The 26824-nt window shown below is 50.1% G+C and overlaps 2 protein-coding genes across 10 annotated transcripts; one reads left to right on the top strand and one right to left on the bottom strand.

The window, feature by feature from the left end:
* The first annotated feature begins 3919 nt into the window (after positions 1-3919).
* On the top strand, positions 3920-20635 carry LOC130539819 (leucine zipper putative tumor suppressor 2 homolog). 5 transcript variants are annotated; one of them, XM_057058439.1, is made up of 7 exons: positions 3920-4192; positions 10648-10758; positions 16748-17290; positions 17484-18047; positions 18160-18282; positions 18450-18596; positions 18678-20635. In XM_057058439.1, the coding sequence occupies exons 3-7, from the start codon at positions 16775-16777 to the stop codon at positions 19383-19385; spliced, it is 2058 nt and encodes a 685-aa protein (XP_056914419.1). In that variant the 5' UTR covers positions 3920-4192; positions 10648-10758; positions 16748-16774; the 3' UTR covers positions 19386-20635. The 5 variants fall into 5 exon arrangements, with proteins under 5 accessions (XP_056914419.1, XP_056914435.1, XP_056914442.1 ...); XM_057058455.1 differs by having other exon boundaries at positions 3936-4022; XM_057058462.1 differs by lacking the exon at positions 3920-4192 and adding an exon at positions 9275-9293.
* On the bottom strand, positions 20590-26611 carry LOC130539792 (PDZ domain-containing protein 7-like). 5 transcript variants are annotated; one of them, XM_057058401.1, is made up of 18 exons: positions 26387-26611; positions 25907-26002; positions 25608-25833; positions 25367-25504; positions 25115-25289; positions 24864-25040; positions 24641-24788; positions 24078-24183; positions 23812-23989; positions 23492-23718; positions 23161-23328; positions 22977-23080; positions 22803-22894; positions 22505-22596; positions 22354-22425; positions 21553-22158; positions 21254-21354; positions 20590-21153 (listed from the first exon to the last, which is right to left on the bottom strand). In XM_057058401.1, exons 3-18 carry the CDS (start codon positions 25768-25770, stop codon positions 21001-21003), a joined length of 2700 nt encoding a protein of 899 aa, XP_056914381.1. In that variant the 5' UTR covers positions 25771-25833; positions 25907-26002; positions 26387-26611; the 3' UTR covers positions 20590-21000. The 5 variants fall into 5 exon arrangements, with proteins under 5 accessions (XP_056914381.1, XP_056914397.1, XP_056914413.1 ...); XM_057058417.1 differs by having other exon boundaries at positions 26392-26611; XM_057058433.1 differs by having other exon boundaries at positions 24078-24138; positions 26387-26609.
* Positions 26612-26824: the final 213 nt, after the last annotated feature.

Below are 26824 nucleotides of genomic sequence, written 5' to 3'. Positions count from 1 at the left end.
CGGTGGGGGATTCAGTCTGCATCGCTAGTGTGCACCCCACACGTCTGACCCACATTGTCTAACAATACACCCACTGCCGTGCACTGATTATTAACAAGCTTGTGCACATCTTTTCTGGTGTGTCTCTGGGCTCCCAGCCGTCGTTTCAGGTCACTGTGAAGTATAAAGGCCCCACTTCTATACCTAAAAAAAGCATTTTGGATGATAGATGTCATCTATCTTCCAACATCTATAAAAAAAAATCAACATCAACTATCGATAAAAAGTTAATAGATAATAAATAAATAATAAACAAGTGGAATATTTGTCATTTTAAAGTGCCTTAGTGACTCAAGCTGCTAATGAACATACGGAGCACATCCAGGCCAAAAATAGACGTGAAAAAGAGTGACCTCACTGATTGAATTGGGTCTAATCTCGCTGTTGAAGCTCACGATTTAAACCGTTTTCTCAGAGTAAAATTCCCAGCTTTGAACTGCAGATCTGTAACTGAAGGAGCCTCTGAGGATGCAGCTGCTGCTGCTCTCTGATGGAGGAATGCAGATCTGATTTCTCCCAGAGTTCAAGCAGTGCGTGGTTGTGTACTCGTCTGTTTTCCACCGGGTCGAGTCCTGATCCTCCTCACAACCTCTATCCCCTTCGAGGATACAGGGTGCTCGGGTCTTAAATGCTCAACTGTCATGTAGCATTAGCAATGGGCTTTTAGTCAACCATCTGCTCCAAGTGACGGAGCTCTACTGTGAACACCATCTCTTTATTCTCCCCCAGCCCTCTTCTGCTCATTGAACACGACGGGAAAAGCTTACGAGGGACAGCAGCATGCCTGAGACTTATGTAATGCTGAGATCTGGCAAAACAGAGCCTTGAGGGACTTAATCTGCTGTGGCACCATGGGTGTGGATGTTGTTCAGGAGGTCTGCAGAAGCAGAAGTGGGTCCGCCACAGCCAACTCTGCTGGTGATGGAAATTCCAGCTCCTTTGGCTGGAGCTTTTGTCTCAGCTCAGCAATAAAACCAAGCTTTTGAAACCAGTTGTAGTTGCTATATTTAACTAAACGCACGTATTCAAACTACATTTGGCTGTAAAGTTGTGGTGGCAGAGAGCAGGACTGCATTCTCCAGCAACCACCTACAACGTCAGAATCCTGGTCCGTCGGCCCTTTTTAGCTCACGACAAATTGTATTTTGGCAAATGATGCGGTGCATTAACTTTGCCCTCTCGTTTAGGTTGTAAGTCAGGAAATTAGGTACTAGCACTTGCAGCCATTATGCCTCAGATGTGGACCAATTGGGACTTCATCGTGGCTTTCTTACATACAGAACACGGAACAGACCCATCGCTGTGCTGTAGAGTAGAAAACAACAGAACAATGTTGACTCTGAGTCGGGACACAGATCCACAGAGACGGCTCATTTAGGTTTGACCACTAATGAAACATCGAGGTTGGGGCGGATGGGCAGGATGGGGTGACAATAAGAGCTTAATTAGGGTACTTTAGTGATCAGGCAAATGACGTCTGAGTTAGCGGGACCCGTCCATGGGCTTTGGAGGAGCTCCCCACTAGAATGAGAGTCCTGGCGGAGCTTCAACGCCACGCCGGCTTCAATTCACCCCGAGCCAGAAAGGGAGACAGAGGCATGCTTTGCCCAGTCACCCAGGCAGCCTCCACGTCCAGTCCAGAGAAAATGCCCATTGAGCCTCAAATTAGCCGTCTGCACGGCCACCTTCAGAGGAGGCCCCTGTCTGGCTAATCTGCTCAGAGTGTGTGCACACACTGAGCGTCTGCTCCATGAAAGCGTGAGCACAGAGAAGCAGCAGCAGCACAGCAGTTAAGTGATGCATTATCAGCAGGAGCGAGGCCGCTTAAGCTGATTATCTGACAGCGCAACTCAGTTTTGGTGTAGAGGAGCTTCAAACCAACAAAGAGCTCATCGATTATATGTTCCTCTCACGCTGCGAAGGCAACACAATGGGTAATGACAGTCGGTGTGAGCGCGCTACGTAATTACTGACAAGGGAACAGAGACGACAGAAAAGGTGCAGGAACATCTAATGAAAACACCCAGAAAGGAACATTTTCCAGAATTTCAGGAAGAAGAAAAGCAGAAACCTAATTAAACTTCTACTAAAAGGAGTAGACAAACAGTACACGTGCAGCACGTTAGACACACGGAAATGGGGTTAATAATCCACTTATGTGTGATGAGGCAGCATCCAGAATCCATACGGTTGATCTGAGATAAACTCATAGATGTGAGTGCATCAAAAACATCCGGGGGGGGGGGGGGGCAGACGGGCAGCTGTCGCCGTGCTCAATCTTTAAAACGCAAGATAATGAGGCTTTAATGAAACATCCTGTTTTGCTGTGACCAGACGCTGCTTCATTGTTCAAACAGAATCCCTCTGTGGTTTATTGGCTCTTTATTTTAAATAGATGTTATTAGGATTAAAAATACAAGCTAATAAAGAAAATGACCGCGTGCCCCAACGCTTAGGTGCAGGACTGGGAATACCAAATGCTGTGTCCCATAAAAGGGCAGCTTAAAGCTGGATTCTCCAACATACCTGTAATGCATCATAATGGGAAGTACTACAGTTCCACTTTCAGGAAATTGACTCTCAGAGGAGAACTGGGGGTTGTTTCAGAGCAAAATGAGCTGCAGCATCATCAGCTTACTTTCCAGCAATTATTTCCAGAAGGGTGGGCATTATCGGCGGCGTAATTGCAGGAGAGAGGCAGCGATAGGCATCTGGTGCAGGCACGCGGCGGGCAGCGCCAGGAAGAGAGGGCGCTGGAGCGCGACGTCTCTGCACTGGAGTGGTGACGTGCAGGCTCGGGGTTCTGCTTTAGGCAATTGATTATCATTAGCACACGTCAGTCCTCTCGAAATATAGGAACAGTTGTTACGCATTTGCTGTCAGACTTTGTTGGAGACTTTGGGTGTCGGTGGGGTTCATCAGTGTTGGGCTGCTCTTACTGTGGGCTACAGAATGTTAGCGTTGCTCTGTCATCATGTCAGTGTCAGCCCACTGAAGAGCTGGAGAACTCTCCCCTGCCTTCATCCACTGACATCCTCCTGTGACTGTGTAGGATGCATGTATAATGGATCAATTGATTGCTTTGCAACACAGTATAAGCTACCTACAGCACCGACATCTGCATTAGCATTAGAAAGTTCGTAGGCCTGTATGTGGGATTCATGATTCAACGTGCTTCAACACAGAATTTTAGATTATTCAAACCCTTTTCCATATTTAGCATAGTCACATACACGTTCTTATATGGATTAAATGATGTACAGCTGTCTTTGGGACTTTGTGTAGCCCTATTATGCCTCCTATAAGGCAAAAAGGCTTGCCGTAATCAGTTATGACCTTGCTCTACATAAAGAGAATGCCAAACTCAGAACTGGTCCTGCAAGAAAAGGCTACAGGAAACAGTGATATTTTGTCTACACTCAATTCGCCTCAGAGGTTTCTTGGCAGTACCTTTGTATTATGTAGCATTATTAAACATTTTGTTTTAATACTACTGTGTTGCTGTTGTATGGATTTATTATAACCAGTGCTTTTATTTTGCCGTTCAATTAGATGTAAATTGTTGTTACCTTTTTCACCTTCGGGGCCTGTGTGTGTGTGTGCGTGCGTGCGTGCGTGCGTGCGTGTGTGTGTTAGAGAGAGAGAGAGCACAGTCCCAAACGTCAAGTGAGTCACAATCCGGAAACGTGTTACACATCAGCGTTCAAAATAAGGTCAGGTAAACTTACAAACTGCTCCTCCTCCTAATTTCATTAGTGCTAATATTAATATTACTATTGTAATTCTAATTTTTGCTCCTAATTAAGAGCAACCTCTTCACGCTGTCGATAAATGTTTGCCCAGACTGTATTTTATTTTGAAATTCCACCGGATGTAGCCGTCACTCTACTAGCTAACTTGCTAGCCCAGCAGCAGTCCCCAAACATGAGCACGTCCTGTCCAGCTCCGCGGAATACAACGGCCGAGTTTTCCACAACGCGAAGGTAATCCGGAGAGAGACAGAAGGCGTTGTGTGTATTTAAGTAAACACATCTTGCAAAGTCACCTGTTTGCTGAACAAAGGCTTTAAAGGGGACAAAGAATACGTCTCATTCAGGTTGTCATAGCAGTTTGGTGCGTATCACCCGCCAGGACTGGCAACCCGCCGTACAAGGTAAGTTTCTCTGCAATTCGGACTGTAACACCTAAATAATAATGTCAGAAATTCCATTTATGGCTTTCCTCTTCGGACACACGCGTGTCCCGACAACTTTGTGCGTAGTAAACTTTGCTCCGCGTTCAGGTGTTAAGGTTTAATTAATTGTTCCAGGCGTGGTTGCCTGTAACGCTTGAAGCACACGTAGTATGGAAATCATGCGGGAATTCAAGAGTGGTGGTTTATACTCTGCGTTTCTAGCTTTTCAACGCACCCATTAGTCTGGAATCTTTACGGTTTTCCTGTAGATCAAGGGACCGACCTACTTTTTTATCAACATATGCATCAGACGGGACAGGTTGGCCGAGTTCAGACATAACAAAGAACTTCCTAAAATGACCACAGGCTTAGTTCCTGTTCAGCTTCAGTCTGCAATCACAGAAAAACAACCTTGACGTTATAAGGGATTTATTTATTTTTGTCCACCATTTATCCCTCTGGTGTTGGGAATTAATTGTGGGTGAACTTTTAATTCTCTACAATAACCCCCTCCAACCTTTACTGTCCCCTATATCCATTATAGGGTCTTATCATCACAACACCCTGGTTGTCATTGTCATAGTTGCAGCCAGACTGTTAGTGTCTGTCTATGGGAACCACTTTTCCATTCAGGCGATGGACAACAACACTCAGCCTGTGTCCAGTTTGTGCGTTGGGGGAAAGTGTTAATTTTCTTGTCCGGACGGAGCCGACATGCCGTGCACGTGTGAGATGTAAATGGCGTTCCTCTTACCCCCACACAGATGCTGTTTTTATGGTATTTCTGCAATGCCAAGTGGGCACGTTGACAAAAACCCCGGACTTTCTATGAGAAACAACTAGTCTTTGTGTATTTAGGGTGCGTACAGTATTTACACTTTCTCCCCCATGAAGTCCCACTTGTGCTCGTTTCTCTAATGAGGTTTAAATGTAGTCTATTTTTACACGCGGCTGCCATTTCTGTGGACTCGGGCCAATCACGTGAAAGAAGATGAGGACCGGCGAAAGAAATCAGACAGCATATCAGCTCTGTCACCCCCCCCCCCCCCCCTGAAACACTGCAGGATATTCTATTTAAATTCCTTTAGGGTAAATGCAGGGGGAGGCCAAGCGCTTACCTCAGCTCGCTTGCAAACTTGCACTGTGTGTGTGTGTGTGGGGGGGGGGGTATTTACATTGATAATTTCTCAAGTGATTTGGTTGGAGAAGGCTCTCTCAGAGGAACTGCTCCATCAGCTTTATTTGGGTCAGGTAGTCAGCAAATGTGCGGAGCTCCCTGGTCAATCAAATCTGGGTCCCTTTGACCGTTTTGCTTTAAAAAGAAACCTTCAGTGCGTCAAACTCGTCGCAAACTGCACGACCGGTTGGACACAAAGAACAGGAACAGTCGTTTCCAACAGCGAGATGAAGGAAACGTTAATCTGAGGAGGTCCTGAATCTGCGCTGGATTCCACACAGCTCCTTGGAGGTCACATGCTAGTTTGATTTGTTCCACCTCCGAGCGATCCGTGTCGGCCGTAAAGCTGCCGTTAATAGGTTCTGTTTACGTCCTCAGACACTGAGACTGAACAGACCGGTTGTAAAATCATGGCTGAGAACATCCCCTCGACACGTCTGCTGGAGTCGCCGCTTCTGTACCTGCAGGAGGAGAAACTGGGCGTTGAGAATATTTACTGGGCAATTATTTCCAGATTATCCGAGCTGTGATTAGTTCCCTGATGCCGTGCTGATTATCGCTGACAGGCGCTGAATAGACCCTCCTACGTTTACTAGAACGCTCTTTCAGCTTTGGGTCGCGCTACGTTTTAATCAGCGTGTCGTGGGATCTCCTTCTGCACCGTCATGCTAATTACCCGTTTTAGAGCCAGGCCGACTCCTGCGGCGTCCTGAGCCACAACAACAGCGATCCCAACATCAGCGCTGGGTCTGGAGTGGACGTGCACCTGTGCACACACCACCTATTCACCTGTGCTCCTTTAATGGCAGCTGATTAACTGTCTGTCTGTGGTGTCCAGGTGAAATCTGTGGAACTGTATTAGCTCAAAAAGGCTTTTGTAGGAGATCCCTCCCTGTTTTGCTGTGGTGCGTGTTGCCCTTGAGGTCAAGAGCAACGCCGTGTTTGTATTTCAAACCGTCTCCTTGCCGAACAGGAAGTCGGAGCGCGGGGCAACAAAGGGAGCACAACCCTGAGGTGTTCCCTGCCATGAAATGCTTGACTTGGTGTTTTGGCTGTTATTGTTGTGGAGGAATTATGGACGTCTCCTACACCAGCGTGTTTTAAAATGGTCTGAAAGGTTGAGACAGTGAGAGGCAAAACACTGTCCGGGCTTGGACGCGTTCCTCCGTCCACCCCTGTCGGAGTTCCAGTTGAATAAATCTCCAGTGTCCTCACTTTAAAAGGTTTCTCGCCAGTCTCTGTGCAGATCCGATGCTGTGGGATTGGATCTGAGGTGGTGGTTCGGATCAGATTAAGTTGTCCCAGAAGTCCGCTTTGACCTGGTCCCGGAGCGATTCAGCCCCCTCTTGTCCACGCAATTTGCTGACTCGGCAGAGCTAATTAAAACCCAACGCTTTGGCTTCGATCATTTTCCTGTCGCCGCTGTTTCCATCAGATGAAGCGGAACGCCGAGCGATCACACATCACCTCAACACGTCTGCTCGCATCACCCAGCCCAGGTCTGTTCTCGTCTTTTGCTGCCGCGTTTCCAGGTGTCTCTGTTAATCTATAATCTCTTCAGGTTAATCTCGTAAATTGCTTTTATAAACAGGAGAAGTGCTTATTAAATGCGTCTCGTGAATTCCTCTTTTCCTGGAAACGACGTCGTCTCCAACGGTTGTCAACATTACTTTGAGTTTTCTTTTTAATGGAGGTTATACAACAAATACAGTAAGATTTCGATGGCAGTTAAAAGGGTATTGGGTTAAAAACTAGGTTTTTTTATAGGATGGTTTAAAATATGGCTAAATATGATTGGTCCAGATTCCTGGGCCATCATGGCTGACAGTGACGGTCAACCTTGGAATTCAGCGCTTCACACAATGGCTATTGAATAAAAGGAACCGCTATCTGTGCATTTATTGGCTTTGGTCTCAGCGTTATGTAACGTGCTGACATGTTTATGTAGGTGGGAATATTCCTGTCATCGGCCTGCCCAAGTAGCCCGTCCCTGCTGTCAGAAATGGGATATTTCTCTGGGTTTTTAGAGAATATCGAAGGCTTCCGGGTCAGAATCCAGGGGTTTAGTTGGAGAACGTGGGTGCACTCCCTGTTTTTCCCACGGGGGGCAGCGTTGAGTGTGGTGGTTCTGCGCTCTCGCCGATACGGGCCGATGGTGCACAGCGAAGGCCGTCCTGCTCCTGTTCTCCAATGTCAAAATGTTGAGAGTTGGCAGATGCCGGCGCAAAAATGGGTTTGGTTTGTTGAAAGCAGGCGTCGCAGCGCCTCCGTGTTCTGGCGGGCGGCGTAAAAAAGGGCCAGTGTGCAACTGGGTCAAATCCTCCCCGAGGTTTGTTGTGTTTTGATATTTTTAAACACATTTCACCCCGATCTCAGCGTGATCCCTGGCCCGGTTGTCCGCTGCCGCGCGGCCATGTGACGGGCGCCGCAGGAGCACGTCCGCCATTATGTAACGCAGAAAAAACAGATACTTTCCATTTGTTCTGTCCACCCGGTGCTGTTGATCAGTGTCTCGTAATTACCAGCACAAACACGGAGCCGAGGAGGCTTTTAAGTGGACTCGGTCACCCTCCGTTAGGAGTCAGACGGCGATATTGATGGTGGCCATAAGGGCCGCGGATGAGGCGGCGATCAGAAGCTTTGTGGGTGGTGGGATGCGTGGCCGCTGCATCACCGTGGTTGCATAAGGGCTTACGTGTGCATGGGGGGGGGGGGAAGTAATTACGGTGTAGTCGCTTTTCCTGCTTCAGCAGCACTTTCCTGAAATGATTCGGAATGATTAGCAATAACGATCAACACGGGGAGAGGATCCCGTGTCCCGGTGCCCGGCTCCACTCCAGTTGTTGGCTCCACCCGGCTACATTTTTGTTGTTCCACGCTTGTTTTCACGATAGCAGGACTTCTGGTCCTCATTTTCTCTTGGTCTTGTCTTCCCTCGCAGAACGGACGGCGTTCCTCTGCCAGCTTGTGTAATGTGGGAGGATGTTTGAGGTTTGGCCGGGGTTATCCTAAAGGCCTGAGAAAATACAGATTTTTGTACTGTTTACAATAGAAGGTGATGCTTTCCATGTGGAGGATCTTCTTAATATCCAGGCCAGGCAGATGTGCTCGTTTTCCCAGGAGAACGACGCCCAGGCCTCCACTTTTAAAAAATCCTTTGAAACGAACATATAGTTTAAAACACACACTTCCTCATTTCCCCCCGTATGTTGCGTTCACTGACACTCTCACCACGGCAGGTTCTTTGTTACAGCCCCGCACGTGCATAAATGAACCGACAGGTTGCATAAACTGTAGGATCAACTCTGCATATTTATGGAGACCTTCGGGGTGTGTAGCTGCCGTCCTCTCTGGTGTGGTTCGTTCGCTTGCCTTTGACTTTACCTTTGAAAGGTTAAACATTAAAATAACAAACCTGAGAGCTGTAGGCTGGTGGTGTTTGTAGAGCAAAGCCACCTCCTTTTTTTAAAATAATACTTTCTTTGTACTCACCTGCTTTTGTGGATCGCTCTGTATGGACACCTGTGTTGCACTGGGCAAGGCAAATGGTGGTCGCATTTGTGTGACCTTTGAACCCCCCCCCGATACAGGTAAACTGTACATTTTAGAGGCCACACATTTAGATAACATTCGAGAGAAACGGGCCTTTTGGGTGCACAGAAAAAGTCTTAAACTTTTGAGTTCAGCTCATGAAAAGGGGAGCAAAAGCAACAGCGCAGGGTTAACACTTACATGTGTGTACTATTAATGAGCCACACACACACTCCTGCGGCCTTCTAAGAGTGTTTCTGTAGTTTTCAGCTGGTGGCTCTGGCGGTTCTGCTGGTTCTGGCCTGGTTCTGAAGCTCAGCCCGACGCTGGAGTTGATGTTAAATCAAGAACGGGCCTGAATAAAAGGGAGAGGTATTGTTTGCTTTTGATAAAGTAATTTTCCCTCCAGAGGAACTTCCTGGGCGAGGTTAACGTCTGCAAATAAAACGCGACGAGCCGTGTTTGAGCTCATTAATGTGCGGTGCAACGTTAAAGTCGGGCTTATTGAGGTCTTTGTGGCTTTGAAGGTGTCTGTTGAGGCGCTTCCCTTTTATGACAGAATAGCCGGCGAATAAATCAGCAGAATTTCGGTGTTATTGCACCGTTCAACGTATGAAACTCAGGATCGTTTCAGCAAACGCGCCTGGTCCTGCTGATAAAATAGGGCTGACCCAGTCAGCAGCTGTTCCACCTTAACGTCTTCGCCTCCTTCATCCTCTCAGCTGGTGTAGGTGACGCTCGGATAAACAGCTCTCTTGAACATCTCCAGAGCATCTTGGCCCTCGCTCAAAATTCCTCCACCGTTTTCCCCTCCCAAGTCTTTTGCAACCACATCCGCTGCTTTTCTGCTCCACCGACGTCTCACCTGGTCGCCCACGAGGTCTCTACTTTATCGTGTGCGTCACCTTTCTTGTTGCTTCGGTCTTTTAACCGAAGACATCCGCCTGTTGCTCGCTGGGGCTTCGGAGTTTTATCGACATCCGTGGAGATAAACTGAGATCTGAGCACATTTAGGTCAGTGCAGAATCCAGGTCATTGCACGCGCAGCCTATTGTGAACGTTGCACCTCTCTGTCAACCTCTGAACGCTCTGAATTATTCATGAACGCCGTAACTTGGACACAATGTCTCTGGAGGCAGGACCGGCAATTAGTCCAGCGCTCTGGTTCTGCAGAAATGTGGGAAATCCAGTTAAAGGTGGACACCAGAGAAAAGGGCAGAGCTGGGAAAAGTTTGTTTCCCCGCGACATCACGTCCGTTCTGTTGTCGTTTCTCAGTGTTGCGCTGTACGTTTCACATAGAGGGTCCGTCTAATACAGCTGTGGAGGCATAATTTGAGCTCGGGAATGTTTTTTCACTTTAAATCCGAACCTGCGAAACAGGTTAGTTCACTTCCAGATTGCTCGGCGCACCGACGCTTGGGTGACCACAGAACATGACAAGAATTTCCTGGGAAACCACAACCCTTGATGATGCTCCGCAGCCTCCTTTAAAGTCAGGGGATGGATGTCGGCGAGCTGGGGGCTTGGGCTCGGACTTCGCTCTTGCCGATGTGGAAAATCCCCCAGTCCCAGCCTTCCTTCAGGAGAGGCGTCTTTGCCATCGTGACTCACATTTTCCTGTTTTTCTCCAACTTCTATAAACACTCCTGTCACATTTCAGGTTTTCCTCTTCTCCACAGTGATGTTGGTCTCACGGCTCCTCTTCTTTCCGTTATGTCCCCTCAGCCTGGAGACCAGAGGAGAGCAGATCTTCGCACCAGCATGAGTTCACGGATGCTTGACGGACCCGGATCCTGGTTTTTCTAAGGCATCCAGAAACTAAAGTGTCATCGAGAGGTAGGTAGAGCCTTTTCTTTAGTTGTTGTTGCGGTGTCTGATATGAAAGAGCATGTTCACGCACATCTTCACGCACATCTTCATCGTGGGTAGAGTTTTAATCCACCAATCTAGTCAAGTCAGTCGGCATTCAGCTCTGTTTAAGCAGTCTAATAGTGTAGTTAGGGTTAATTACTGGGTTAATTACAGTACTTGTATTATCGACTCCACAGCTGCTCCCCGTTCTTCTCGTCTAAAACGCAGCACACCCCGCCGCCGTGTTAATCCTCCGCACTGGTTTCATTTCCGGTGGGTTGGCGGATTGCTTTGTGGCGTGCTGGATTATTTTGGACGTACGCGGTCCAAAGGGTCGACTGATTGCGGCTGGTTTTAGCTGAAGTGTCCAGAGGGACTGATGTAGAGCGGGCGTTTGATGGATGGCCTAGCTTTCTGTCATATTCTCTCCTCACACGTGGGCCCTTGTTATGAAAATACTGATAGGAAGCAGGTTGAGGGCCTGTGATGGATGACCGTGTGCTGGGAAACATGACAGACACAGATAAGCCAGCACTTCCACCATACACTAGGAATCATCCCACTCCTAAACATTTGCCCCTTCATGCTCCGGATAAACTGCTAAACCCCAAACAGATGCGAAAAGCCTCACTGGAATTATGCGTTTCAGCTCCAATTTGTAATTTCCCTCTTGGGTTTTTATTTATTTTTTTGCCATCTGTCCTCCAGACGCAGTAGGAAGGACATCATTTTATTTTGATGATTTGACTTGTAAATCGCCTCCACAGAAATGTGCTGAGTCATGCCGGTCCTCAGACGGGCCTGGAAACAAGCAGTGTTAATGGCGGCGCTCCGAGAGGTGATTTACGGAATTCTCTTTTGTCCCAGCACTGGTGGCCTGTCGTTGGGGGGGCTGATTGATGGTGTTGTCGTCCACGCTTGGAGTCTAACAGCCTTTTCTGCTGGCCCGCACTTGGCTCGTGCCACTTTCTCCGTTCTCCAGACCTCCCAAAGCGATGTGCCCGAGCGTGACCTTGAACTCCCTCAATGACATCTCACTGCCTGCCGGACAAACTTCAAGCCCACCAGTATGACCCAGTTGTAGGAGAGGTGGGAGAGAGGGAGCGTAGAAGAAAAGAGATCTGTGATTTGGTGTGTGTGTGTGTGAGAGCGTCTGAGGCTATGGCAGGGCATAGCCTACTTCTCGTACCCCATTTTTACATCTGGGAGCAGCTGAGCAACAGCGTCTCCATCTTGTCCTGTTAGTTCCTAATTTGTTTTGACCATCATTTGGAAATCCTGAATCCTGGACGGGTCTCTGCTCATCGACTCCTCGTTGCTGACCGTTCCCCTCCATTGTGGCCTTTCACACCAGGCCTCATCCCCATCTGAAGGAGGCGTTTCTCTTTTCGTGAATTAGCTGATTGCAGCTCCGGGACATTCCGAAGCACCAGGGAGGTCTCCCTGGAGATGGTGCAAGCCGGACCTGGAGGAAGGGTAAATAATGGATGTCATTTCAGGTGTCACAAAACACCAGTTGGACATTCAGCACGGCTCACATCTGCTGGATGTCTAGATCGTCTCAGCTCCTTGTTTCTCTTGGAAAGAGTGTCCTTGCATGGTTATTCATGTTTTTACTGAGCGTATGTGTGGCTCTGTCCATTCTAAATCCTTCTGAGCCCATATTCATTCATATTTCTTCTTAATTTACCCAATAAATGAGGTCAAATATTACACAGGCCCTGTTCTTCATCGGAAGGGGGCAACTTGTCAGAGTTTTGACTGACAGCTTGTCCCTGGTTTCCTTTTTCCTCCTTCCTTTTCTTCTTTTCTGTGGCCTGACAATGGCCGTTGGGCACTTTGTAGTGTTGTTTCTATGGTCAAAGCAAATGGAAGAGGAGGAGCAGGGAGGGAGAGAGGAGGTGTATCTGTCAGGGAGGCTGGGCTGTGCAGACGGAGAGGTGGGAGGAATGGGAGGGGACTGGGATCCGATTCACATTGGCGGCATTTGGCCTGAGAATGAGCTGGTCCCATTTTTTTTATTTTTTTTTTGGAGGGGCGCTAGAGAAGTTTTCCTCTGGAGAAACGGTCAGAAACGGAGCCAAACATCCATGAGAATAGGAACACAGTGGATGTGGTGGTGACGGAGGCTGCAGAAGTGGAAATGCTGGGAGCAGACTGGGGTAAGGAACTCTGAGGCAAGGCAAGTTGGAGCAAAGAGGTTCATTTAAGCTCCATGTTTTCTGTTAATATGGAGGTAAACCCACCAAAGGCACATTCTGGGATGCCTACCTCTCAAATCTGATCAAATGATCTCAACATTCTAAAGTCTTTAATGAAATAATGCCTTTTATAGATCGGCAGCAGTTCGTTAAGTATTAAGTAGGTGAACTAGGCATTTTGATGACACGTTTGAACATATCTGACGTGGGAGAGGGACTAATACCCACTCTGGGGGGCAGCAGGGGTGTCGCGTGCATGCTCGGGACAAGGTGGGCTTTCTGCAAAACTAAAATAGTTCTGTCACAATTTTCTGTCTGCGTTCCAGTTTTGGGAAAGAACGGGGAGGGAAGACTGGAGAGGCTGGTGGTGGGGTGCTGCACAGAAAGAAGGAATGTGATACAGAAGTTTGGGCAGTGAGGGGGGGGGGGTCATCAGATTAATCTGTTTGGACCCTCATGCAGACGCTCCCGGCTGGAAACTGAGCCAACCTCCTCTTCCTTTACTCCCTCTGAGCTGTTGCTCAGAAAAGGGCCAGTATAACATAGACCCCCCCCACCACCAGTCCTTGCACCTCACCTGGCGAAGCCTTGTTTTATTTTTAGCCTTCTACTACATCTTGAGTGCTTATGACTCCGACAAGGAGGGATTTAGTGAAGCGCTCGTTCAGTGAAAGCAGGTTTGTGTGACGTCGCGCTCCTCCAGGAGGCAGCCTGGGAACTGTGGATAGACTGTATTTTATCACAGGGCCTTTAGAAAAGGGCTTTTATACAGTTCATTCCTCCGATTGTAGCCCCGGTAGCCTCGGTCTGCATATCTAGACATGAAGCTGTATGTGTTGTTGAACCAGACGTGTTGCTCTGGTTCCCTGAATCCTCCCTGAATCTGTCAGCGAGGCTTCAAACACCAGCAGGAGCTTTTGAACGATGGTTCATCCGCTACAACCCTGCTCTCACCCCAGAAATGAGATGGTTCTATCAAATTACACGTATAAAAGCAGCTTTAGGCTGCAAATACATCATCTGATGGTTGATTTAAGCGTTGATGTGGAGTCACGGCTTGGTTAAACTAGTGTCTGTCTGTATTCCAGTAGCATCTCACGCCAAGACGTCGCTCCTGCTGCCGTTTGAACGTGTTGCTGGTAGATTGTCCTCATGGTGTTTGAGCCAGTGGAGACCTTCTGTTACGGCTGAGGACAAATCTCGAAGCCTGGAGGTGACGGCACCGCTCAGGGCTGCAGCAAAGCCCCCCCCGTAAAAAAGTGCTTGGCGCTTGAGAATAGCTCCTTTCACTCGTCTTTGATGACGCATCAGAAAATGAAGAGACTTTCCGTCCACCCGCTGACCACCACCAATGCCGCCCTTGTTTACACTCTCCAGCCGATGTGACTGCACATTCCTCCTGCTGGAGGAGTGACGGTCAGACGGGACGGGTATGAAAACCTTCATGGGGTTTTTCCAGGCACGGACCCTTTGTTCACACAGTGGTCGTCAGCTGACACCAGATTGTACTTGCTTTTGTGTGTGAGGTGGAATTATTTTTAAAAAAAAGAGGCAGTAGCTCCACTCCGGTACATGTGTGCCGACCCCATTCAGCCCCTGCGGGGTTGTTATTGGCCCTTCTTCCCACTTTAATGGCCAAGAGGAAGCGTGTGGAAAACAGCCATATCTGAAGAACAACTGAAGCATCAAGAGGGGTCGTTCCCTCCCTGCCGGCCGTCTGACCGCCTCCTCTTTCCTTCATGTCCTCCCCTTTTCATTGTCGGGGGCCCCTCGTCACATGGACGGCAAAAGCAAAACCGGGGCCTCACGATCATGACGGGGGCCTTAAAAACAGTTCTGGACCCGTTTGCTTTCCTTTCTAGCGTCTGTGCAGCGTCTCAGGCGTCTCCTGCCCGGGGGGATTAAAGCTTATTCACTCATCTGAAGAGGATTGGAAGGCAACAAGGGGGCCCTGGGGGACTGATTAGAAGCCACCATAGCAGGAAGCCTGGAGACACACAAGTAAGGCCTCGGGCCTGGTCCGTGCACGTGCACGATTTAGAACTTGCAGTTAAAAAATGAATCCTTCCCAATCCCGCCCATTTCCTCCCAATTAACCAGCATAAAACACAATTACAGCATTGTAGGAGCAGCCGAGCCAACAGCTCAGAGCTCTTCTTACTAAATTAGCTACTTTGCTGCTAATGTGCTGACAAGGGTGCAGCCCCATCAACAAGGTTCGTATCCAGCAAAGCCCATCGTGGACAGTTGAGATAAAAAGGTTCATGGACAAGAATACTGCCTCATAAGACTGACTTATAATATTAACATCCTACAATTTTAAGCAGCTCTAGCTCTTTTTTTGGGGAAATTCTCCACTCTCCATGTGGCAAATCTAATCTGAGCTGTGGGGAGTTTTAGATAAGCACGTTCCTGTGAGTGTGTCGGAGACGTGGACGTTGTCAACACTGAGTATTTGGCTTCTTTAGGTCCACAACAATCCTACAGCCTCTGCCTATGAGGAAGGTTACAGGTCCAGTTTGTAAGATTGCTGATAATCTTTTTTGCTGTGTGGCTAAGATGTGATTAGTGACGATAATGATCTCGCTTATTAAGATGCTGATTACACTGCAATCACAGCAGTAGCTTTGTAGGCTCTCACTTTATGTGGCAGGTTGCTAATTGACTTGGCATGGTGGAGTCCGCACTGTGTCCAGCCAACCTGCCCTCTGTCGTCCCTCTTTAGTTTATTAGCCCTCTACACCTCCAATCACAGATAGTCTTTTCCTAAAGTTCTTTTCTTTGTGTGAACAGGAAGGTCAGGAAAGTCCCGGCATGGAGTCCTGGGCAGCAATCTTCAGTCTCTCCGAGCCTTTAAAGAGTTCTTGTCACTCACTTGTACTCCAGAACAGGACACGCCTGCGCGTCGGATATCCTCAGATTCTGTGTCTGAATATTTTTAGAGAGCTGCCTCTGCTGTTGGTGACCTCATCCTCACACGTCCTGTCGGCTATTGTTCGGCTCACAACGCTCAACTGTTCAGTCCGCTGTTGACATCAGTTTAAAATGCCAATATTTACCATCGGACCTGTGGCTACGAGCGCTTTTGAAGGAGCACGTTTACCTTCACGTTGGACCTTAATACAGGTCGAGTTGCTCGCCTTCTTTTCCCGGATACTTCAGATTTCAACTGCATGTTTTGCAGGAAGATATTTTAATTCACATTTATCAGATTTGTGTTTCATTAATAGTCATATTGTTAGTTTTAGATCGATGCTGGGTGTCTTTTATTGTGTGAAGGTTGTTGTGGTATTTCTATGTCAGCTAATGCTATATTTGTGACGCCATCAGTAATCTTTCATTAGTATCTATCTGAGCAGTCTGCAGGCAGCATATATATTTATATATATATATATATATATATATATATCTATATCTCATCTCAGCCAACACCAGAATGCGTTGAAATGTTGGAGGCCACCTTCCTTCTGAAATGAAAAGAGACCTTTCTTCTTCTGCCTCATTCCTCACAAGCCTCGTAGCTCAGGCTTTGTTTGTGCTGCTTGAATAAGCACCATGAATGGCCTCTCCTGGCTCTCCGTGTGTGGGCCACCGTGGCCTTGTGGGACATTTCAGGACCACATTCTACTGTATTCCATCTCATGGGTCTCGGGTGACGTTGCCCTGTTGTCGTTGTTGTTGATGGGAACGTTCCTTGTGAGCCCTCTGGTGTATTAATTAAGCTCAACTGGAGCGGAATTCTCACATACGTCATTGCTGGTTTTCTTTTTTAGAACACGTGACCCCCCTGAGCTGCCACCATGGCCCTGGTTCAGGCTCTGCCCATATCTGCTGAGCCCCACAACCCAGGCCTCAGCGTAGGGGCCCGCAGGAGACATCCTTCTGGTTCCTCACCCCCCATCAATGCCCTGCCCTCTACTCGGGAACCGATGGGCTCTGTCAGCAGTCTCATCGCCACCCGGCCCGGCCCCTACCTGGACCACCACTCTGGTGCTGAGCTAGGAGCCAGGGTCAGGCGGCAGACCCCAGGTGCCCCGTGCCTGGGCTCCGAGTCTCCCCAGGACCCCTTACTGCACAACATCCTGCCCCTGAAGAAGCAAAGCTCTACAATGTCCAGCAGGGGGCCGGAGAGGGAGAACACAAACGGGAACTACGCGTATGTGAGTGAGGACTATGTCGATGACTGGAATGACAACTATGTGACAGCGGCCAGCCTCGGAAACGACATGGATGAGATTAAAGGAGGATCAGGGATTAATGGGAATCTGGAAGGACCTCCACCTAAACTGATACCAGTGTCAGGAAAACTTGAAAAGGTAAGTCGATTAAAGTCTACTGATAAATATGAGGGTGAAATGAATGAATGAATATCGCTGGAATACTTAATGCAGCTGAACTGCACGACTTTAGATACAGGACTGACTGAGTTGTGCTCAGGGGTGATGGAGACACCCTTATCCGGTGGGACTTCAGGCCTCTAACCTCCCTGTGTTCTCATCACGCATCCAGAACATGGAGAAGACGGTGCTGCGGCCCACCGCCTTCAAGCCCATCGTTCCCAAGAGCCGTGCTTCCATGCAGTACCTGTCCCCCCGCCACTCTGCCAGCGTGTCAGAAAGCCAAAACAACCTGAACCTCCTGAGGGAGCTGTCGCCCTCCGCCTCTGAAAAAAGCCATTTGTACAGCAGGACCCGTAACAGCATTGGCGGGATGCAGCTGTCGGACTGTGAGCGCAGCTCCCTGTCCAGCCTCCCGCCTTACAGCAGCGCCATCTACGGTCAGGCGCCAGGAGAGGCTCCCGCTGGCCCCCAGGAGCCCATCAAATGTGCTGCGCCCGTCGGCGGACACTCCAACTCTGACAGCGGCCGCTCGTCGTCTAAGAGCACCGGCTCCGGCTCGATCAGCGGCAGAGGACAACCTCTGTCTGACAGTGGGTCGAGTGGACGCTCCCCAGGCCCCGTTGAGGGCTACGAGGGGGTGGTGAGGGACCTGGAGGACAAGCTGAGGGAGAGGGAGCTGGAGCTGCAGCAACTCAGAAACAACCTGGATGATAACGAAGCCGCCATCTGTCAGGTGGGTCAGGGAAGCCGTCGGTCATCTGGAACGACCGCGGGTTCCCATTTCGGCTAGAAATCAGACCGTGGCGCAAGTTGGCTCGTTAAGTCGCGAACTCTCATTTTTGCAGGTTTATGAGGAGAAACAGAAGCGGTTTGAGCTGGAGCTGGAGGAGCTGAGGCAGGGCTGTGCCACCAGGATGCAGGTGGCCTCACAGAAAGCCCAGCGAGCACAGCAGGTTCTCCAGTTACAGGTCAGAAGTTCTCCACACACGGTCCAGAACCACAGTCCCGCGTGATGATCTCAACTCGTACCGTAAACAGTCGTTTCAATAAGAAATCTCAAGTCTTTAGCGTTCATCTTTAAGATAAACTGTATCCGATTTGCTCCGGTCTCCAAACTTTACATTTTTGCTTGCAGATTTATCAGCTTCAGCAGGACAAGAAGAAGCTGCAGGAGGAGTTTGCGCAGCTTCTTAAGGAGCGGGAGCAGCTAGAGGAGCGCTGCACCTCCTATGAGCATGAGAAGATCCAGCTGGGGCCTCGATTGGAGGAGAGCAAGTGGGAGGTGAGCATAAGGAGCGCACAAATGACGAGTAAATCACACGGAAATCCTGAATGATCATCTGGAATCTTTCTAAATCCTCAGGTCTGCCAGAAATCTGGGGAGATCTCGTTGCTGAAGCAACAGCTGAAGGAAGTGCAGGGTGAATTATCCCAGCGGGTCGGGGAGATCGTTTCTCTTCGGGGTCAACTCAGGGACACTCGTGGTGAGCTGACAAACACCCAGGTCCTGCTCCAGGAGGCCCACGGTACAACCCGAACCCGGACCCTTGAGCTGGAGGTGTGTGAGAATGAGCTCCAGCGCCGCAAGAGCGAAGCCGAGCTGCTCAGAGAGAAGGTGGGGCGTCTGGAGACGGAGCTGGCTCACCTCAGAGACGCCCCGGCCGGCCAGGGCCCGGGACACAGGCAGTGCCAGGCGTTCCCTCAGGATGAGGAGCAGCTGCTCGCCTATCAGAGCGACGAGGCCAGAGCCCTGGAGCAGGCCAGCGGCGAGGTCCTGCAGAACATGACGGCGAAGATGGACCGGATGAGGGCCGAGCTGAGCTTCGAGCACCAGCGGGCGGAGCAGCAAATGAGCAGCTTCGAGGAGGAGCGGCAGATATGGCAGGAAGAGAAGGACAAAGTCATCCGCTACCAGAAACAGCTGCAGCAGAACTACGTGCAGATGTACCGGCGGAACCGCGAGCTGGAGCAGCTCCTGCAGGAGCTCAGTCAGGAACTGGAGAGCAGAGAGGAGGACGAAGGAAGCGGCAATGAGATTAACTTCGATGAGATTGCTGCCACAGAAATCTGACGCTGGTGTCGCCCCCCTCCCCCCCCCCATCTTTGGATTTGCACTACCGTGAAGGCGGATTTCAAGGAATTCCCATGTTAAAAATCAGCCACTCTGTCAGGAATCTCGCTTGGATTTCGACCTCCATTAGTGGTTCGGAGGACACCTCGGTCCCCTGCCCACGCCATCGACGCCTGCGTTAGCGTCAGCGCTAACGCGGACATTCCAGGCTTTCTCTCTTTGCGGGAGAGCGCATGAGTAACAGTCCTCAACCTTTCGCTCGTGCACTGTGTGGGCGACGACTTCGCCTTCCCTGCTGGCACACGCCCACTCCGTCAGCAGTCATCTCACATTAGCGCGGTCTGTTCAGAGGGAGCCCACGCCGGTGGACGATCAACGTGGGCTAGCGCGCATTCAGAATGTCAACACGCGTGAGTCAATCGCAGCGAGGTGTAAATAGCAACGTGGAGACATTCGCACGGTTTATACATCAGAACCACTAAATCACATCATGCGCAGGAAATACGCGCCGGGTGATGTCATCACTCCTCTGCCAGCCCGCTGATCGAGGTGATGGTGTGGGCTTAAACCCCCGGCACATCTGATGTTCCCTGGTAAGGTTGAGCAAGGCGAGATCGTCCTGACCCGACTCACCTGTTGAGATGAGTTTCATAGTAGATTCTGAAGCGTGTACAGTGGGACAGGTAAGACGAGCCAGTAAACAGAATGCAGCCATTATTCATTTCAGCCTTCACAGCTGTGGGTTACCTGGGTGATTTAAAAGTAACAGCAAACGAATGAAGTCAAATCTGCAATTAACTTCTTTTTTTTTTTGCTGAAAAATATAATTAAGTCTTGTGAGACAACCGTAACTGTATATAAAGCTAAAGACAATGTGTGTTGGCTGAAGGGAACATGGAGCCCTCGGACGAAGGTTTTTTTTGGTGTGAACTCTGATCATGGCCTGAAGGTTTTTCTGACTTTAACCTTCCATCCCGACAGTCGTGTTGGGATAATAACTGCTGATAGAATAATCACCCGTTAATACTACCGCGGTTTGTCCTCTGCTTCGATGATTGAAGGATAGCCACTGTGAATAGACCAAAGCAATGTCACACATCAAGCTCCTATAGATTTACCTGTATGTTTGCGTTTGTTCTGGTTCCTGACAGTTTTGTAATCCACAATATTTGTATGAAGGCATTAATTGTATATTTCCATGATGTACATTTCCTGAACAAACTTATTTTTAATTAAAAGATTTAACAGCGGCGTCTGTACAGGTTTGACCTCGTGCAACTTCTCATAACTGCAGTAAATATCAAACACTACAGCCTGATGAAGGCTTGTAATTCATGGTTTCAAGAGTTTTCTGGAATGTCATTTAATGGTTGATTCCACAGTATTCAAGGGGACAGCGCGCGTCTGTCACGAGCTCACAAGTGACGGGACAGCTCGTGCCTGCCGCCTGCTGGTGGTCATGCAGAACAACACGCGGTCCGGTCGGTCCACAGGTGGCCTGAGCAGGACGTTTATCTGGAAAATCTTCATCTTTCAGAGGGCTTCCAGTCACATTTGCTGACACAGCTGATCTCAGCGCAGCATCGGGTCGTTTTGGGCTCCTGATAGATGAGGTTCAAGCTCCCGTCAGGTTTTTGGGGACTTTGACCATGAACACCATGGGGTCCTTGGCCTTGTTGCTGAAGGCTCTCCGGATGATGTCCACAGCGTGCTGGTGAGTGACTCCTTGCAGGGAGATTCCATCCACAGACACCAACTCGAATCCAGCCTGTGGACGTGCGCATGTTTGCAGGCGTCATTGAGTGTTGCATTCAAAACACAAAGGTGCACCTCGTCATTAAGTTGTTTCAGGTCAGAGGCAGAGTCACCTTGAGCACTTCACAGGTGGAGGCAGCTCCTCCAGGGAAGATCTTCTCAATCTTCACCATGGGCTGAACCTTTGACTCCATCCCACCGGATATACTGATGCCTAAAGCATTAAAACGACACTATTTAGCTAAGCTAACCTTCCGGAAAACAAGGCAGGAGTAATGCAGCCTTCTGTGCACATTAATATCCACGAGTGCTGCTGAGGTCTAAAATACACACCTGCTTTTGAAGGAATTGAATAAGATTAGTGAACGTGGGCAATGGAAACAGGATTATTTAAGAATGGAATGAGATTTACCCAGTGACTGTTTGGTTTTGGAGATGGCGACAGCTTTGAGATGGTACTCCTCTTCAAGCACGGCGCCATTAAGTCCGTTCCTCTCAGACGCGCGCGGGTGTCCGTTCGTCTGTTTGCTCACTTCCTGTTGACCCGAGCTTACGTTAAACACCTGCAACACCGAGGGCCGACTCCTGCGGGCCGCACTCTGTAGCGTGAAGACGCCACCTTTAACCCCGTCGGTGCTTCTCTCTGTTCTGCTCCTGGAGGGGCTCCGTCTGAGAGGGGACCTTCCTCGATCTGAGGTGGAGCGCAGGGAGGCCTCATCAAAGTGGACCGAACGAACAGAGTCTATGTCCGTCCGGAGAGGCGGCGGAAGGTCGGCGTTCCCGGCCAGCAGCCAGTTGGGAAGCACGGTTCTGGAGGAGGAAGGGGTTCTGAGGTCTCTGGAATGTGTGCCGTGTCCATCCAGAGGTACGTCCAGCAGCGGTGTGAAGAACCTGGAGCTGTGCGGCCTCTCTCTGGACTCCTTCCACCCTGACAGACTGAGCTTCTCCAGCTCCCCCACTAGGTGGCTCTCTTTCTCTACCTCCTCAGCACTGTGGAGCTCAAAACCCCCTCTGTAGTCTGAAGGGTAACAAGGGATCAAACACCCCCCTGAGGCCCACTAAACAACTTTGAAACACAGTGAATTAGCCAGTAAATTACTATTAGATGAGATCAATCTCTGACACCGTATAAGATACAGTTTTTTTACATTGAAACGCTGTTGAACGTCTCATTCAAAGAGTGAGCAGCAGAGATGTTAAAGGGATCTCGAACCTGGGATGGGAGTGATAAGGCGCCGTCGGGGTGCCCGACCTGCCGTGGGAGAGCGAAGAGGGGGACTTCGGACTAAAAGAAGGGGAGACAACTTTTAAAACTTGCTCCAAATAGAAGATATTTTGGATGTATTCACTCAGCCATGGCGCACCGGAGCGATACTTCAGGATGTCATAGGCCTCCACTTCGACAGGGGTCACCATGTTATTGAAAACGCTCAGGTCCGAAGGAGGAAGCAGCATTCTGACCAAGAAGGAAACAGGCTGTCTTTACTTTGGATTATAAAACCTGGCGCTATTGTGGACTATTTGGATTTAAGAAGATTGAGAAAAAGCCTTAATCCCCTTCTGGCTGCATCGGCATTTCTATTTGGGTTTACGTAGGATGGGAGGACAAAGATCAGCCATTGTTATCATAAAAAGACTGGAGGTAATTGTACCGTCCTCTACCTGACTTCCCTGAGCAGCAGCAGCTTTTCAGGGCGGTCCAGAACGACCAGCAGGTGGCGCACCAGGCTCTCCACCGACCCCTCCGCCACATACTGTACATCAGAGATTCACAGTGGAGTCCAGTTGGGCTTAATGGGAATGTTTCTGTCTGCAGTGGGAAACAAGGCGTCTCACCAGGCGGCACGTCTTCATCACGGCGGCTGCCTCCTCCTCGGTCAGCAGCCTGCGGGCCATGTCCTCCACCACGCCCAGCATCTCACAACTCGCCGTTATTCTCTCTGAATAACAGAAGGAAATTGTTACATTTTGGCTTGAATATCACAGCCACTCGCGGGGGGTCGGAAAAGATCGACGCTACCTTTGCCAGACTTGTCCCCGGGGGACTTGGAGCGGCCCCTGGACGCGTCCTTCTTGCGTCCACCCTTGAACAACAAGTTGACAAAGGTCTTGGAGCGCTGCAGGGTGCTCTTCTCCTCCGGGTCCTTCTTCTTCTTCTGCTGCTTCTTTTCCTTCTGCTGCTCAATTTCTGTCATTCCAGAGCAACAGCAGGTTTATCCGAGATTAATTTAAAATTAAAATAAAGATGGCAAAAATGTATCTACATATGGACACCGACACTGGGACGTACGGACAACGCGAGACCAAAGGTCACGCTCGGACTACAGGAAGTGAACCGGCTCTTTAATCACCTGCTATGGTGACCTGGCTCTGAGACCTTGTGATTGGTCGGCTCGGCCGACTGAGCGCCAGCAGCACCGCCGTCTTTGGGGACTCCTTCCTCCCGCCGTCCTCCCCTACTCGGATCACAGAGTCCCGGAGCAGAGTGGTCGGTCCCAGGCTGCGCGTGGTGTCGGCGCCAGTCCGCTGAGACGGCAGGTCCGTCTGGATCGCGGTCTCCGTTCGCTCCGACTCGGACCTGCAGATTGAAATGACCACGACACGCAAGATTTCAACATCCGTATCAGACGTCCGATTCTGGATCCTCCACCTGCGAGACAGCCCGACTGACCTCTGGTCCTCAGTGGAGATGCAAACGTCCACCATATCGGAGCCAAAGGCCAGGCTGGGCGGGAACATGACCTGTGAAAGGCCACTCAGAGAGCTGACAGGGGTCCCGGATGAGAGAGAGGAGGCCGAGGAGGTGGACTCTGAGCCCTGGGAGGAAGATTTCTGACTTCCGTTGGCCACTTAGGAAGAAAACAACAGAACATCAAACCTAAAAAGCAGATGTTAGTTCCAGAGATGCGCAGATGAAGCGGAACTCTTGATACATACACTTATGAAGCCACCTGTATTCCGCCACCATCTCCTTATAGGCGGGGTATCGACCCGCCTCCTGTGGAGAGATCATGGATATGGAGTTCCAAATATTCACCGCTCGCTGTGCAGAAATAAAACCCCACAAATGCCCATTTTTGACTTGGCAGTAATGACGGCTGCTCTGCGCCCGTGTTTGTTTTCAGCCGTGAAACGTGCGCGAAAACACAGCTGTAAGATTTGATCTGCACCTGATCCCAGCGGCCTGGTGAATAATGCACGCCGCCTGGCCTTTTTTTTTTTTTTCTCCCCACAGGGGCGAAACCCAACCTCCGACAGGTAAAGTGAGCGAGGAACATCGCGCGTGCGTGCCAGCTGTCGACCCCGCGGCCGCATCCAGCGAGCGGCGGCGTGGATCGGGTGGTTCCTGCTCGCTGCTCATGAGCCAGAGAGACTTACGGTGAACTGTCGGGTCATGTGGCAGGAAGGGTAATCAAGGGACAGGCGATCCGTGGCGCCATCAGCGGAGACAAGGTTCATGAACGTAATACGGCTTCAGGCGCGTTGGTGGTTCCTCTCACCTTGATGGTCAGCATCACGTGCGTGTGGCTCTTCAGCACCTCCACGGCGCTGCTGTGGCTGATGTCCTCGAAGCTCACGCCGTTGGCCGCCAGGATCTGGTCGCCCATCTTTATTCCATTCTGCTCCGCCAGACCGCCGGGATCCAGCCTGAAACAGGAGGGCTCGGTGAGGTCGAGTATGGCGACGTGGCGCGAGGTGGGGGGGGGGGGAGGGTGCACTTACTTGGAGACGTAGATGCCGAGGCCAAACTCCTTTCCTCCGCGGATGTTGAAGCCCAGGCAGTAATCGTCTGAGGTGGTGTAAAGATGGACGATCCTCTGGAGGGCGCTCCCCGAGCTCGTCTCTGAAGGCGTGCGTCCGCTCTCCTCCACCACCATTCGCCTGTGTATCAGGTCCACCCTGGGGGGGAGGGGGGGGCGCAGGAGGTCAGGATCGGAGACCCGTGACGAGCACGTTTGGTTTCCTTTCCTCACCAGGTCGTCTTCTCCTTGGAGTAGCGGATGCCGGGGACTTTGCCGACGCGCCTCACCACCATCCTCAGCCTGTTGTTGCCCGTCAGCACCTTGACGGCGCTGCTCATGGTGATGCTCTCCAGGCTGATGCCGTTCACCTCCACCAGCTTGTCACCGACCAGCAAGCCCGCCTCCTCTGTGGAGGCAAACAGACAGCAGCTCTGTAACCGCATCAGCTGCTGCGCCGGCGTGATCGCGGCGTGTGCGCTTCACCTGCCGTGCTGTTGTCCTCCACCTTACTAACAAAGATACTGAGACCATGTTCGGACCCCCCCCTCACGCTGAAGCCCAGCCTGCCATCCACACTTTTGTCCACAGTGATGGTATGAAGATCCTCGCTGTCATCTCCACCTTACAGACAGACACTGAAAGTCAGCGCTCCTCAGGTTTAACGCGGATGAATGTAGGGAACAACTCGATTTTAGGTCTTAATGGTTTCCCAATGCGGCCTCACCATCCACGGGAGAGTTGATGAGGATGACCCGGCCCATAGGTGAGGAGGATCGGATTCCATGGCGGCGCTGCTCCTTCTTCCTTAAGAGGTTGCGTGTGCCCGTGTGCGAACCGTGAGGCCCAGGGATCTTCTCCCGGCGGGACGGGTCCGATGAATGAGCCATGGAGGCGGGCAGGGTCCCCTTTCAGGCCCGGAGGGAAGCCTCTACAGCGGCATGCTGTGTTCCCTGCGTAGCGACACCGGATGACGTTCACGTCACGTCAAGCGCACGTTCCCTTTTTGAACAACCTGCAACTCACAGACGAAGGCTGCTTGGTGGCACGACCGCTGCGACTTCCACTTATTGTCCTTTGGTCCATTTCTGTCCATGTTGCATCGCTCTCACCTGTCTGGGTCTGAGGACATAATTCACGATGATATCACCAACACGAACAGGCATGAATCGCGTGAGCAACAATTAAGCCAAAAACGCCATGCAGGTTAGGAAATAAATTGGATTTAATGTTTAGTTAGCTCATCTTGACCCACTTATGCGTCACGTGGTGTCGATACCATGGTTACAGTCCCTAACTTAACCCTTGTCCTCGTGCTTCGACACCGACACAGAACTCGTGCAAGTGACGTTCGCGTCAAAAACGTGCGATGGCCCAACGCGCAGACAGGTAGATATCGACTCAAATTACAAACACGTCGAAATGTATTCCCCTATTTCACCTCATAACTGTGGAAACTGTTTGCGCCACATGAAAGCAACAAACAAAAAACAAAACACAACTCACCGTACATTTTCAACACTTCAGCAAGACGCGTCTTCTGGGGTATTCAGTTAAAGTAACGTTTCGAGGGGGGTGAAGCACGGAAAGGCACTGGCTAATAACACAAACACATCCCAAACCGTGGAAATAAATAATAAAACTGAGCGTGCCGATTAATCTGAGGACAAACGGAATCAGCAAGCGCACCTGTTTGGGACGTCGGCTTCCACTGTGGCCACGCCCCCAAGCCGCGTCGATTGGCTCAAGCTTCTCTTCAATGATTGGTCAAGAAATACGTCAATCACAGAGTGACTTGTCTTCCGGTTTGAAGTCGAGGCAATAAGACGCTTAAGTCATTTAGAATTTTACGTTTTATTGTGGCCTAAATCTAATGTGTGTAATATTTGAAGCAGGCAGGACGACAGGTAGAAGACACTGCTAATTCTGTGGGACATTAAAATA

This window comes from Takifugu flavidus, chromosome 1 (assembly GCF_003711565.1).
Source record: "Takifugu flavidus isolate HTHZ2018 chromosome 1, ASM371156v2, whole genome shotgun sequence".
Classification (NCBI taxonomy): Eukaryota; Metazoa; Chordata; class Actinopteri; order Tetraodontiformes; family Tetraodontidae; genus Takifugu; species Takifugu flavidus.
The sequence above is the reverse complement of the archived record's forward strand: the minus strand, read 5'-3'. Positions and strand labels throughout refer to the sequence as shown.